Source organism: Octodon degus, unplaced genomic scaffold (assembly GCF_000260255.1).
Source record: "Octodon degus isolate 3935 unplaced genomic scaffold, OctDeg1.0 scaffold00072, whole genome shotgun sequence".
Lineage (NCBI taxonomy): Eukaryota > Metazoa > Chordata > Mammalia > Rodentia > Octodontidae > Octodon > Octodon degus.
Genome location: NW_004524648.1, coordinates 7,403,271 through 7,416,250, shown reverse-complemented (window position 1 = coordinate 7,416,250; position 12,980 = coordinate 7,403,271). Strand labels below are relative to the sequence as shown.

At 35.0% G+C, this 12,980-nt stretch overlaps 2 protein-coding genes across 7 annotated transcripts in view; one reads left to right on the top strand and one right to left on the bottom strand.

The window, feature by feature from the left end:
• Window positions 1–12,980, bottom strand: part of Nf1 (neurofibromin 1) — a 307,973-nt gene that overhangs the window by 98,241 nt on the left and 196,752 nt on the right. The gene's annotated exons all lie outside the window — the stretch shown is intronic.
• Omg (oligodendrocyte myelin glycoprotein) lies at window positions 593–3,286 on the top strand. The gene is made up of 2 exons (XM_004635433.1): window positions 593–806; window positions 1,607–3,286. The coding sequence occupies exons 1-2, from the start codon at window positions 804–806 to the stop codon at window positions 2,933–2,935; spliced, it is 1,332 nt and encodes a 443-aa protein (XP_004635490.1). The 5' UTR covers window positions 593–803; the 3' UTR covers window positions 2,936–3,286.

The window sequence follows — 12,980 nt, the reverse complement described above, 5'->3', positions numbered from 1 at the left end:
ATTTTTAAATGCAACCTGCCCCCAGAGCTGCAAAATAATAAAATGTAGCCTCATTTGTGTGTAGTCCTAGCATGGGCAGAGTCTTATTCAAATGATTCTTTGTATCAGAAAGATAAAAACAAAATAATTATCTTTATACCTCTTAAAGAGAAAGATGAAACACTTAAATGGTCAATAAATTTGAAATGATGATTAAATATAATACTTGCCATAGTGTAGGAGATGACACATGCATCAAACAGACTGTATTATGGCATTTTAAAAGATGACATGAGAACTGTACCATTTTACAAAAGAATATAAAAAGGTAAGAAATTTTAAAAGTTAAAATAGTATCTTACAGATCTATACACAAGGTCAAATCTATTTTCAACATTCCTCAATCTGTATAAAGACTAAAATGGCATTGAAAAAGAAGCATTGCTTCTTAAAAGAAAATGTTAAATGTGGAACCTAAGCTCAGACAAATATAGACAGGAGGAAGGCCAGCTCTAATTTGCATGAGATATTCCACCCTATGGCAAATCTGAGATACATAGGTGCTCTCAATGCCATAAATTAAAAAAAAAAATTGTCCATTCTGTTGCTTGCAATAAATTTGAGTCAGCACCAATGACGGCTCTGCAGTCTTCCTATGTGGCACTGATCAGGTGGCTGCAGAGCTCCGGCTCACAGCAACACAATGCAGCTGAGCAGGCGAGCACAGCCCACAGCCAGAAAGCATTCCCACTCTCCAGCACAAGACGACCTCTATGCTTCAAGTTTCCCGGAGAAAATGAGATGCTGATGTTGAAGACAACACTATGGTAAGCTGTTAATTTAAACCAGTAAAAGACCGATTTTGTTATTTTTTTTCCTTTTCCTTTTGTAAGAAAAAGTCAATGTTAGGATCGAATATATATTCAATAGCAAGTGCATGCACCAGAAATTTGCTGCAGTCTCAGTTGAGAGTTTTCTTTTCAATATTCATTCACTTTGTAAATATACACGTTGTTTTTGGTTTAGGATTAATACTGAAATATACAGAAAAATCACATTACAAAATGCGAGACTCACAGGCATGCTGTTGGTCTGAATTTTTCAAGTGCCTTACAACGTTTTTAGAAGGATATATTTATCCTTAAAAAGATAAAAATTTCAAAGAATTGCCTTAATATCTAAATAAAATTTCATCCTATACAGTTTTACTGCAGAGATTTAAAAAACAAGACACGACAGCCATTTTTTTCCTGAGTATGAAAGCATATTTTCAAAAATAATAATAGCTTAGGACAACTCTTCATTTACAGAGAATGCTATTTTATTAGATTAAGACTCTGAGATGATGAATAAGAAAGTATATAGTAAAAGAAGGAGGAAAATAAAGGAGAAAATGCAGGAAAGGGTAGGGGGAAAGAATCTCTCCCCACTACATAGCCCCAGTTGAAGGATTAGGCATTTGGACTATAAATGAAGGGGAGCTTTGTTAGTTTACTCACTGGAACAATTATAAAAGGACTCGACAACAAGGAGGTTTATTGAAAATTTTGCCTAATGCTAACTGACCCATGCAGATGCCTAAATTGTTTTTGCATATTAAAAGACGGGTGTATCTGTTTGTTTCCAGGCTTTGATGGAATATCAGATATTGAAAATGTCTCCCTGCCTGTTCATCCTTCTGTTTCTCACACCTGGTATTTTATGCATTTGTCCTCTTCAATGTATATGCACAGAGAGGCACAGGCATGTGGACTGTTCAGGCAGAAACTTGACTACATTACCGTCTGGACTGCAAGAGAATATTATATATTTAAACCTGTCTTATAACCACTTTACTGATCTGCATAACCAGTTAACCCAGTATACCAATCTGAGGACCCTGGACATTTCAAACAACAGGCTTGAGAGCCTGCCTGCTCAGTTACCTCGGTCTCTCTGGAACATGTCTGCTGCTAACAACAACATTAAACTTCTTGACAAATCTGATACTGCTTATCAGTGGAATCTTAAATATCTGGATGTTTCTAAAAATATGCTGGAAAAAGTGGTCCTCATTAAAAATACACTAAGAAGTCTTGAGGTTCTTAACCTTAGCAGTAACAAACTCTGGACAGTTCCAACCAACATGCCCTCCAAACTACGCATTGTGGACCTGTCTAATAATTCCTTGACACAAATCCTTCCAGGTACATTAATAAATCTGACAAATCTCACACATCTTTACCTGCATAACAATAAGTTCACATTCATTCCAGATCAATCTTTTGACCAACTCTTGCAGTTGCAAGAGATAACCCTTTACAATAACAGGTGGTCGTGTGACCATAAACAAAACATTACTTACTTACTAAAGTGGGTGATGGAAACAAAAGCCCATGTGATAGGGACTCCTTGTTCTAAACAAATATCATCTTTGAAGGAACATAACATATATCCCACACCTCCTGGATTTACCTCAAGTTCATTCACTGTAAGTGGGATGCAGACAGTGGACACCATTAACTCTCTGAGTATGGTAACTCAACCTAAAGTTACCAAAATACCCAAACAATATCGAACAAAGGAAACAACGTTTGGTGTCACACTAAGCAAAGACACCAGCTTTACTGGCACTGATAAAGCTCTGGTGCCCTATCCTGAAGACACATCCACAGAAATGACTGATTCACATGAAGCAGCAGCTGCAACTCTAACTATTCATCTCCAAGATGGAATAATTACGAACACAAGCCTCACTAGTGCAACAAAATCATCCCCAACACCTATGACCCTAAGTATCACTAGTGGTATGCCAAATAATTTTTCTGAAATGTCTCAACAGAGCACAACCCTTAATTTACGGAGGGAAGAAACAACTGCAAATGTAAAGACTTACTTACCTTCTGTGGCAAATGTCTGGAAAGTAAATGCTTCATTTTTTTTAATGCTCAGTGCTGTGTTCATGCTGGCTGTTTAAGGGTCTGCATTTTCTGAAACTCATGAAAGCACTTCTCCCTGATGTACAGTTGGGAAAATATACTCTTATCTAACCAGTGATTCAAGCTATATTAAGTATTCAAGAAAGTCAATCTCACATTTCTGACTCTGATGTAAATGAAGTAACTTGTCTTAAATAAAAGAAGTGCACAATGTCTTGGTACTTGCTGCTATTTTACTGTCTTAAGTAAAACTAATGGGCTTTTTTTTAATGAAATGTTTTCTTTTTAAGGCTTCAATTTATTGCACAAAACATAAAGCATCTAAACTTTAATATGTATTTTATGTATGTTTACACTGTCAAATATCGGGAAAAAATAAAAGGTCTGTGGCTTATAACTGTGTCATTTTGCTTTCTGGTCATACCAACTTTATCTAGTTAAATAAAAAATAACCTGACCACTTTTGTTCTAGGGAATGTTGGTAAAGTCTTCAAGGTGAATGAAATTTGGTACTATACAAGAATTTTAGTACTAAAATAAAACCATGGTGGCCAGTCTATGAATGGTTTAGCCACATTATTTTACAAATAAACCATAATTCTTTTGTATCTTAAATGATGCCCTGCTTCTGAGGAACTCTTGGCTACTTTACAGATTATATAATGGACAAAAGCTCTTCAAAAGGCTAGAATACACTGGGGTTTGCATTTTAATAAAGAAACTTTAAGCTTTATTTTTTCATTTAAGAAAAATACTGAAAACAAAAGTTTTAGGAGATGTGAAAGAGTAGTTTTACTGTATATTTAACAGACTATTTAATAGAAAACCTAAGTATTTACAAAATTTAAATCCTGCCATTATGGCAAGACCCAAAAATTTATCCTTTTCACAGTAAGAAATGAGTAAGAAATTAGATTCACTGAAACTAAAAATAGTATCATCTAAAGAATAAAGTCATGAGGTCTAACCAACTTTGGCCATTCTGATGGAGGAAGACTGAAAGAGGGGAGAAAGGGAACAAGGACTGGAATTCATCTGTTGTTACAAGTAGGTAATGAATCCGATAAAGCAGATTGAGAACTACAGCTAGGGATGGGACAGATCTGACACTCCCACCTCGCACTGGGATTCCAACTAGAAGAAAATGACTAAAAACTTTCTTCAAATATAAAAGTAAATCATCTTATGAAATTAGTGACAAACATAATAACCTTAGTAAAAGAAACTCTGAAATAATGCTAAATTAAGAGGTAAGATGGTAGAGCCAGGGAGATGGCTCAGTGGAATAAGTGCTTCCTTGGCAAGCACAAGGGCCTGAGTTCAATCTACAGTTCTGAAAAAAAAAAGAAAAAGAAAAAAGAAAAAGAAAGTCTTAGGGCCAGGGAGATGGTTCAGTAGAATAAGCACTTCCCTGGCAAGCACAAGGGCCTGAGTTCAATCCCCCAGTTCCACCAAAAAAAATAAATAAATAAATAAATAAATAAATAAATGGTAAGATGGCACGATTAAAATGGTAAGCTGCAAATGAGGTATCTGATTTATAAAACAAGGAAGAATCTAATTTCAAGCACTCCTCAAGCTTTTAAAACTTCAACTTATTGCACAAAATATAAAGCATTTAAATTTTTGATGTGAGCTGGGTAAAGAATACAGAAGGTTATGAAGCCCTTTCTTAAAAAATTTTAAAAAATTCAGATAGTTTTCTGACTTAAGAATTTTTCTATTCATAGTAACCATATTCTAATGTGGTCTATTTTTTCTTTTATAAGGACCAAGACTGTGGAAAAATTATACTTCAGTGTCTATAAAACTTCTCTCTTTTGCTATTTAGAACAGTAGCTCCTGAATACTTTTCTGCCCTGCCAGCTCAGGCCAATTCTTTGTATTAGGGGATCTCACCATGAAGAAAGGGAGTTATTGTGCAGTACCTCTTCCAATGGGCATGCTGCCCCCTTTGTCTTCCAAACACTGATCTGTACCCAAACCACCCATGAAAAGGCTTGTCTATAGATAGTCCCTATTCTACTATGTACTCACATCTTATTTAAAAAACAATTCACTGAGTTCTACAGGAAGTAGATTTCTTAGAGGTAACCATCTTTTATGCTAAGGGTGCCACGAATTCAGTATTGTTTTACAATTTCTATTGAGAAAAGTAAAACAAAAGTTAAACAAAAGTAAAATGATGCACTACAACATTAGAAGTACCTGTAGATTATGCCAATCTTACCAACGTGTTTGCAAAATGTAGAGGAAAACAGTATACACATGAGTACAATACATATAAGCTATTCAGGCACTATACCCTTATAAAGAAATGTTACTAAATCTTTAAGTAATCAGACAATATTTTCCTGGAAGGAAATTATATTCTGATTATTTTAAAAAAATTTATTTGGTATAGGGTCTACAAGGTCTCACTACGTAGATCAGACTTGTAGTGATTCTCCTGTTTTCAAACTCCCAAGTGCTAGGATTACAGGTGTGCGCCACCAGGCCTAGTCTCAATCGCTATCTCAGAGTGCCCCAGGGGTGGGGCTGGGGCAGGGCTGGCACAGAACACTGGGGATCAAACCCCAGCCACTGCACTCTGCCTGAGCAGGCACTTTAGTCCGCTGAGCTATCTGGCTGGCTCTATATTCTGATTACTATTAAAGAGTGCTCATTATGTGCTACTATGACAAGTAGTGGACTCTATAGACATTTTAAATGCATTAGTCCTCAATAATTTATGCCTCAAGAGTCAAACAAAATAGCTCAGCAGATTAAAGCACCTGCTTAGGCAGATGCAGGGGCCAGAGATTTGATCCCCAGGCCTGCTGTGCCGGCTCCGCCCATGGGGCACCCTGAGACAGCAATGGGCGTGGTGGTACACGCCTGTAATCCCAGCTCTTGGGAGGCTGTAAAAAGGCGGATCACTATGAGTTGGATCTAATAGTAAGACCCTGAACACCCTGTAGATCCTTCCCTAAAAAATAATGATAATAATAATAATTTATGCCTCAAGCTCATGATACGTGTGTGTGTGTGTGTGTGTGTGTGTGTGTGTGTGTGTATGGAATATATAACAGTACAATGATGATCTAATTTAAGATTTTTCCTTTTTTGAGACAGTGTCTCACACAATGTAGCCCAGGGTGGCCTCAAACTCACAGCAATCCTCCTGCCTCAGCCTCCTGAGTTGAAGGGATTAAGATTTTCCATTTTATGATGGTGTGAAAGCACAGCCATGTAATTGTTCCTTTTTTTTTTTAAACTTTCATTACAATAGTCAATAAATTACATAAGATATTTAATACTTTATTATAAAATAGGCTTGTGTTAGATGATTTTACCCAACTGTAGGCTAAATGATGGTGTTTAGTAGGATATACAGTAAATTCATTTTCAATTTACAAAGACTTTATTTGACCATGATTCCATCATAAATTCAGGACTGTCATTTTATTTATATATACATATGCATATGTGTCTGTATAAATATTCATACAATCTAGTATATATTTATCTCCACTCATCCATTAATTCCTCAGGCTTGGTTCTATTTTATACATAAAGTGCCTCTGCTAATTCTCAGCTATATAAAAACAAGTTACTGTTGTAAGTTTCTGTTCCCTCATCTATAAAATGGGCTGACATCAGAAAGTGGCTTTTTTCTGAAGATGAATTATATAATTCACATAAAGCATTCACAATGTTTTGGACTACCTGTATGTGTCATTTGATAATTTTTCACAGTGATTCTATGAAAGCACACTCCTTTAACTGACACAAAAATGTCAGGAGCCAACCTAAAATTTTTTATAAAATTATTCTTTATAAAATATACTTTAAGAGCTAGATTAAAAAATGTTATTATCTATTACCAGCCACCAGACAATATGCTGGTGGAAAGTACAGTTCCTGTTTTTAAGTGGAGAAAATAAGATTTATTATTAGTTATATGGGCCTTGTTACACACTGGTATAGTCAGCTCAGTACTAGAGCAGCATGGAGTACCATAAAGAGGACAAGCAACTGCAAACCTCAGCTGCACCACAAAAACTAATACCTATTAACTATTAATCTTTTTAAAAATATTACTTGGGGAATTTCAGAGCCAGAAAAAGAAATAATAGATAAAATTATACAAAAGTAACAAACTAAATGATATTAACAGGCAAAATAATTATCTATCAGAGATTCTTCAGCAATTCCTTCACAATCATACCTTTAAATAACTAACAACAGAATATGGAAATACTAATGGTTTTCTAATGTGTCAGCAAAAATAATTTTAAAATTATGGATAAAAACCTCAATGTCTAGAAATCATATTCAAGGGCGGGGGAGATAGCTCAGCCGCACAGGCACCTGCCTGGCAAGCACAAGGTCCCATGTTTGATTGCTGGTACCACAAAAAAAAAAAAAAAAAAAAAAAAAAGCAATAGTCACACAAAACATGCAAGAACAAATGGGGAAAAGCTAAAAAACATCAATGAAAGGTATAAACCAAGACTGCACTGAGATGATACACTGAGGTCTCTCCACTCATTCATCTTTAAATATTTAGTTGACTCCTGGAACATACTCAAGACTAAATATAGAAGACACAATATAGAAGACACGTTTTGACTATTATAAAATTGAAAATATTTCTAGTATAATTTATGGATTCTGAGAAACTTCATTGAAAACCTTTTTGAAATATGACATAATTAAATTCATGTGGAAAAGTAAGCAAGAATAAAAAAGAAATAGTAGAGTTATCTTTGTTCCTTTCTAGAGAAGGAAACATTCATAAAGATTAAGTAGTGGCATATAAAAGACAAAGGAAGGTGTTGAAAATGTAGCTCAGCGGTTGAACATGTTTTAGTGCATGAGAGATCTGGAGCTCAAGGTCTGGCACCAATGGGGAAAACAACAGAAAGGCAGTCAGGGAGGGAGCGAGACAAGCTGGGAGGCAGCTGGCAAGCAGTAAGGAAGGCAAGAAGGAAATAATCCCAAGACAGAAATGATAGCAGAATGAGAACACAGTATATGATTTACCAATAGTATGACAAACCTTTTATTAGCTCTGTAACACCTTGCTGTACTCTTTTATTGCCCCACAGAGTTGTTATGGAAAGAAAATGAAAAATGTTGAGAATAGCGCATAGCACATACTAAGAAACATTAAATTTAGAAGGAAAAAACAAAAACCAGAGGAAAAAAGATTCAATAAACAATGTTGGAAAAAATGGGAAAGCAGAACTCTAATGCTCAATTTACCAAAATAGCAAATTAAAGAAATAGCATTAACAAGTAAGTCATAAAATCAGAAGAATTTTAAAATATTTTAAAATCACTAGGTAGAAGTCTTGCTTATAATTAGGAAAAAAATCACAAAGAATCAGCAATAGATCTTTTTCTACAAAACCTAAAGTATTTATACTTCAACAACAAACCTGATATTCAAATAGAATACCATAAAGGAGACTCTTAGGAGCTCACAAAATTAGTAAGAAAAAATAATAATATTTCCAATGAATAAGCGGGCAAAGGACATAAATAATGTGTACAAGACAAGGAGCAAAGTGATTAACACATTCATGATGGGGTTGTAATCTGTAAGTCTTGCTGTTGGGTGGCTGTGAACCACTGATGGTACATATATGAATGTGCTGGGGGGTAGCAGGGGACAGTCATGTATGTATCGCTGGTAGGAATGTGTTAATAAGTACATGGGAGAAAAATGCATGGAAATAAGGCCAACCATGTAACTGAGAAATAAAAATGTGAAGACATTTCCTGGTATTAAAATAGCAACAGCTATGCATAGCGGCACATGCCTGTAATCCCAACACGTGGAAGGCTGAGGCAGAAGGATCATCATGAATTTGAGGCCACCTGGGTTACATAGGGGAGTTCAACGCAAGCCTCTACTACATAGTGAGACCCTGCCTTAAAAATCAGAAACAGGGCTGGGGAGATAGCTCAGTAGAACAAGCGCTTGCCTGGCAAGCACAAGGTCCTGAATTCAATTCCCAGTACAAAAAACAAACAAACAAACAAACAAATACCTTTCAATTTTTAAAAGTAATAAAATCCAATACTGGAGAAGGTATAACGGAATGGCCACATTTGTATACTGGTGCAATTTTCCTTGCAATGAATCAAAGCCCTAAAGTATCTGAATATTCACGTTAGTAAATCATAGCTTTCTCTTCCCATCCCACCCTGCCTTCCCTTTTTCCCTGTCCTTTTTCAGTGTTGGGATTAAATCCGGGGTCTTGTACATACTAGGTAAGCCTTGCACACTGCACCATTGAATATTGAGCTACATGACCAGCCCCATGATGCTATATATTCACTGTTAGGATATTAAGTACATGATGGGCCACAAGCAAAAATATTTTATGGCCAGTAACATTTATGACCAAAAAATTTAAAGTTTGAAATGTAGCAAATGCAGACATTAGAAAGATAAGCACGAATCATCAGATAAATATACATACTATAGAATTTTGTATAAAATAATAAAAATACATCAGAAAGCTAACACTGTATACTAAGCATGACTTATTACTTGCTTGTCCTTGAAAAATGCAAGGGATGGGGCCGAGGAGATGGCTCAGTAGAATAAGTGCTTGCCTGGCAAGCACAAGGGCCTGAGTTAAATCCCCAGTTCCTCAAAAAAAAAAAAAAAAAAGAAAAAAAAGAAAAATGCAAGGGATCTATAAAAGAACTTCCGGAGCATCAGTCCATGGGGTCTAGAGATTGAGGAAGAAAAAAGAAACAAGAGGAGGCAAGATAACTGTGAACAGGTAGACATGGTCAAGAATTAGGGATCATGAATGTTCAAGAAGAGAGAAAGAGAAACACAAGCCACATTTTTAGCAGCACAAAGACACTGTATTAATTTCACTCTACCTGGTCAATTGTGGCCAGAATTGTCCCTCCACCAAGTATCATCAGACAACCTCCTATAAACAGCAACAAACCAGGACTAGGACAATTCCTCATCTCAAATTATAGTTCACCTTATACCAGGCCTTTGTTTCCGTTTACGTGCCACCATGAAACTATGTGTCCAGGCCCTTCACATTCTGTAGTTCAGTCACACAGTTTTTGCTTCTCAATTCATCATGCTCCCTCTTGTTACCAGACTTTCAAGAGATGCTGTATGTTTTGTGTGCTATACTTCTCTTCTTGCCCAGGCAACCCTACTTATTCTTTTTATTTCTGTTTAGACATTATTTCCTCCCAAGCTTCTTTCTTTCACCATCTTTATCTGAATTTATAAATAAAAAGAATAAACAAACATAGATCAGAGGGCTGACTAGTGGGCTACTTGACAGATCAAGTCATACTTTCCACATCTGATGCTAGACTCTAAGTTTCTTTTGTTTAGGGGAAAAAGCATCAGTCCTCAGAATAGAGAGATCAAAGAAAGGAATGAGCAAGGATTTGGCTAGGCTAGTGCATGTTATATAAGAAATTATTTCTGGGCAGTGTAGTACTGTCTGAAATAATTCTAGTGAATTATTAATTATTAATTCTGAGAATCTGTGAGCAGTTCAGTATAATAAACTCCTCAAGGGAAGTCAGTCAGGGATAAAAATACAACTATCACCTCAGTGTATTAAGAATGTGTAAGTAGATTAATTTGTCTCACACTTTAAAAACTGTGGTGCAAGCTCAACATTTCACAAGATCAACATTTAAGAAATGCCACTGCGGTTCAATAGCCTCCGTTCCATTAAACATATTTAAGAATTAAGTGATATACTATGAGATGAATACATTCATTTATCTTGTATACTATCTCTGGCCTGAGTTTCTGAATATGTTAAAAATTACTGAGTTCAAAGTACACAAATTAAACATACATGCACACAATAAAAACAGTTAAGATTGTGTAGTTCTCACATGATCTAAACATTTCTAAATATATTGCAAGCATGTATGGTTTAAGAGAGGATGACATAAATTCTATTTCCTAGACTCTGTGTTATAATCTCTGTGTTAAATGTCACATCGGGCAAGTGATTAAATGTGTTCAATGGCTTAAAAAAATACTGTTAAAAATATGTATTCCAACAGAGAGTCTAAAGGAAATGATTAAGTCATGTATATTAAACACTTTGTAGGTACTAAATAAACATTTTAATGACTATTATATGCCATGTGTAAGAGATTCTTGGATAATTAACACAGTTAGAAATGGAAATGATAACTCATTATAGTTCACAATTTCCCATGTATCTTCTTCAGGATTGACATTTCTAATAATTTTTTTTTATTTATAAGGTTTAAATTTATTCCATTGGAAATATGATTTAACAGTAAAAATATGTGAATGTTCACGTAGATTTAAGAAAGCAAAAGAGCAATAAATCTGATGAAATATTCATAACTAGGAAAGCTCAAACTATGTTACTCTGTTGCCCATAGTCACCAGTTCAAACAAACTCAACACTTCTGAGATCAGGTGAACCTGAATGTCTGATAAATGCTTGCCTCAACAGAAAATAAACTAAGACTTACTGGCTTTTCATCAAGAGAAAAGAAAGTATCAGTAATGGAAAACATGGAAGCTATATACCACAATAACCACTGGGAAAGTCCTTACTTGCCAACCAAAGCCTCAGTGACCCTATCACATCTGAGATATTACATAGTCCAAGAGTATCTGGAACACAGCCACAGCCTGTACCAGTTCTATTATTTAGACAGTAGACACTTATCTGTGTTTCCTCATATCAATGACAAAGTAACTACTGAAAAATAATTTTATCCATTCATAGGGTTTAATATTTCCCACGTTATGGCTTTTCAAAAATGATCACATCAAATCTCTCTTGCTTTAATGAAACTTTCATGAAGTATTCTGTTCTGACTCTAAATTCTACAAGAAAGCTGCCTATCATTAAATATGAATTTACAGACACAGATTGCAAGAGCCAAAGACTTTTCAAAATATGCTAAAGCCAGGCATGTCTGTAATTCAAGCTAAATGTTAGCCTGAGGCAGGAGAATCACTGATTCAAGGCCATCCTGGACAACTTAATGTCAAAATAAAAAAGGCTAGGGATGTAACTCAGTGGTAGGGTACTCCTGGGTCCAGTTTCCTGTACAAAATAAAATAAAGCAAAATAAAAATCAAAGGACTAAAGAGTCAACAACTGTAAGATGATTATAAAACTGATTCTAACTTTAGACATAAATGTCAAAAGATACACTTAAATTTTTGTAAGGAGTTATGTTGAGCCATTATACTTTTAATGATACCATCATTATTGAAAACATTTTTGGGTCCCCATTAGGTACCACTAAAAGCCGGTTTATTAATTGTATTCCCCACACCTCATTTGAGACGAAAAATATTACTAAACTTGATATTTTGTCTTGTTTACCAGAATTATCAAGTACGAAGATTTTCCTACTACATTCTGAAAGAAAGTGCTTCAGATCAACAACACTTTCAAAAATTTATTGCCCTAAAAGGCAGCATGATCTGAAGTACACCATTTCCAAAGGTAACTCTTCTGTGGGGAACAATATTTATTTTAATGTATTTATTGTTACCAAGCCTGTGTGGGGATTTTTCAGATTAATATAATTAAATCTTATAAGTATCTCTTGAGATTGTTTCCTTTCAAAGACTATATTCTTATAGTAAAAGAATGACAGCTGGTTTAAAAAAAAAAACCTCATAGAGCAATAGATGGATTACAACTACTAGCCATTTTTGCACATGGCAAGCCATAAACTCCACATTATTTAGTATGTAGCAATCATTAAGTTATCTTTGCTGAATAAAGCAAAGCCTTATTTCACTAATATTCAAGACTTCTCTACTTTTATATGCCAATTATCATAGAAAATAAAAGCACTTGACCCAATTCAGAACTCCAATTCTAATCATCAGTATCAAAAAGTCTGTTAACACAACAATTATGTGTATCTAAAATTAAAATGAGTATGTACTGCAAAGGTGCTAATAAAAATTTAAAAAATAAAATATTATCACTGACTACACACACACACACACACACACACAGTTATTTTATTTTATTTTTTAAAATTTTATTTATTTGTGTGTGTGTGTGTGTGTGTGTG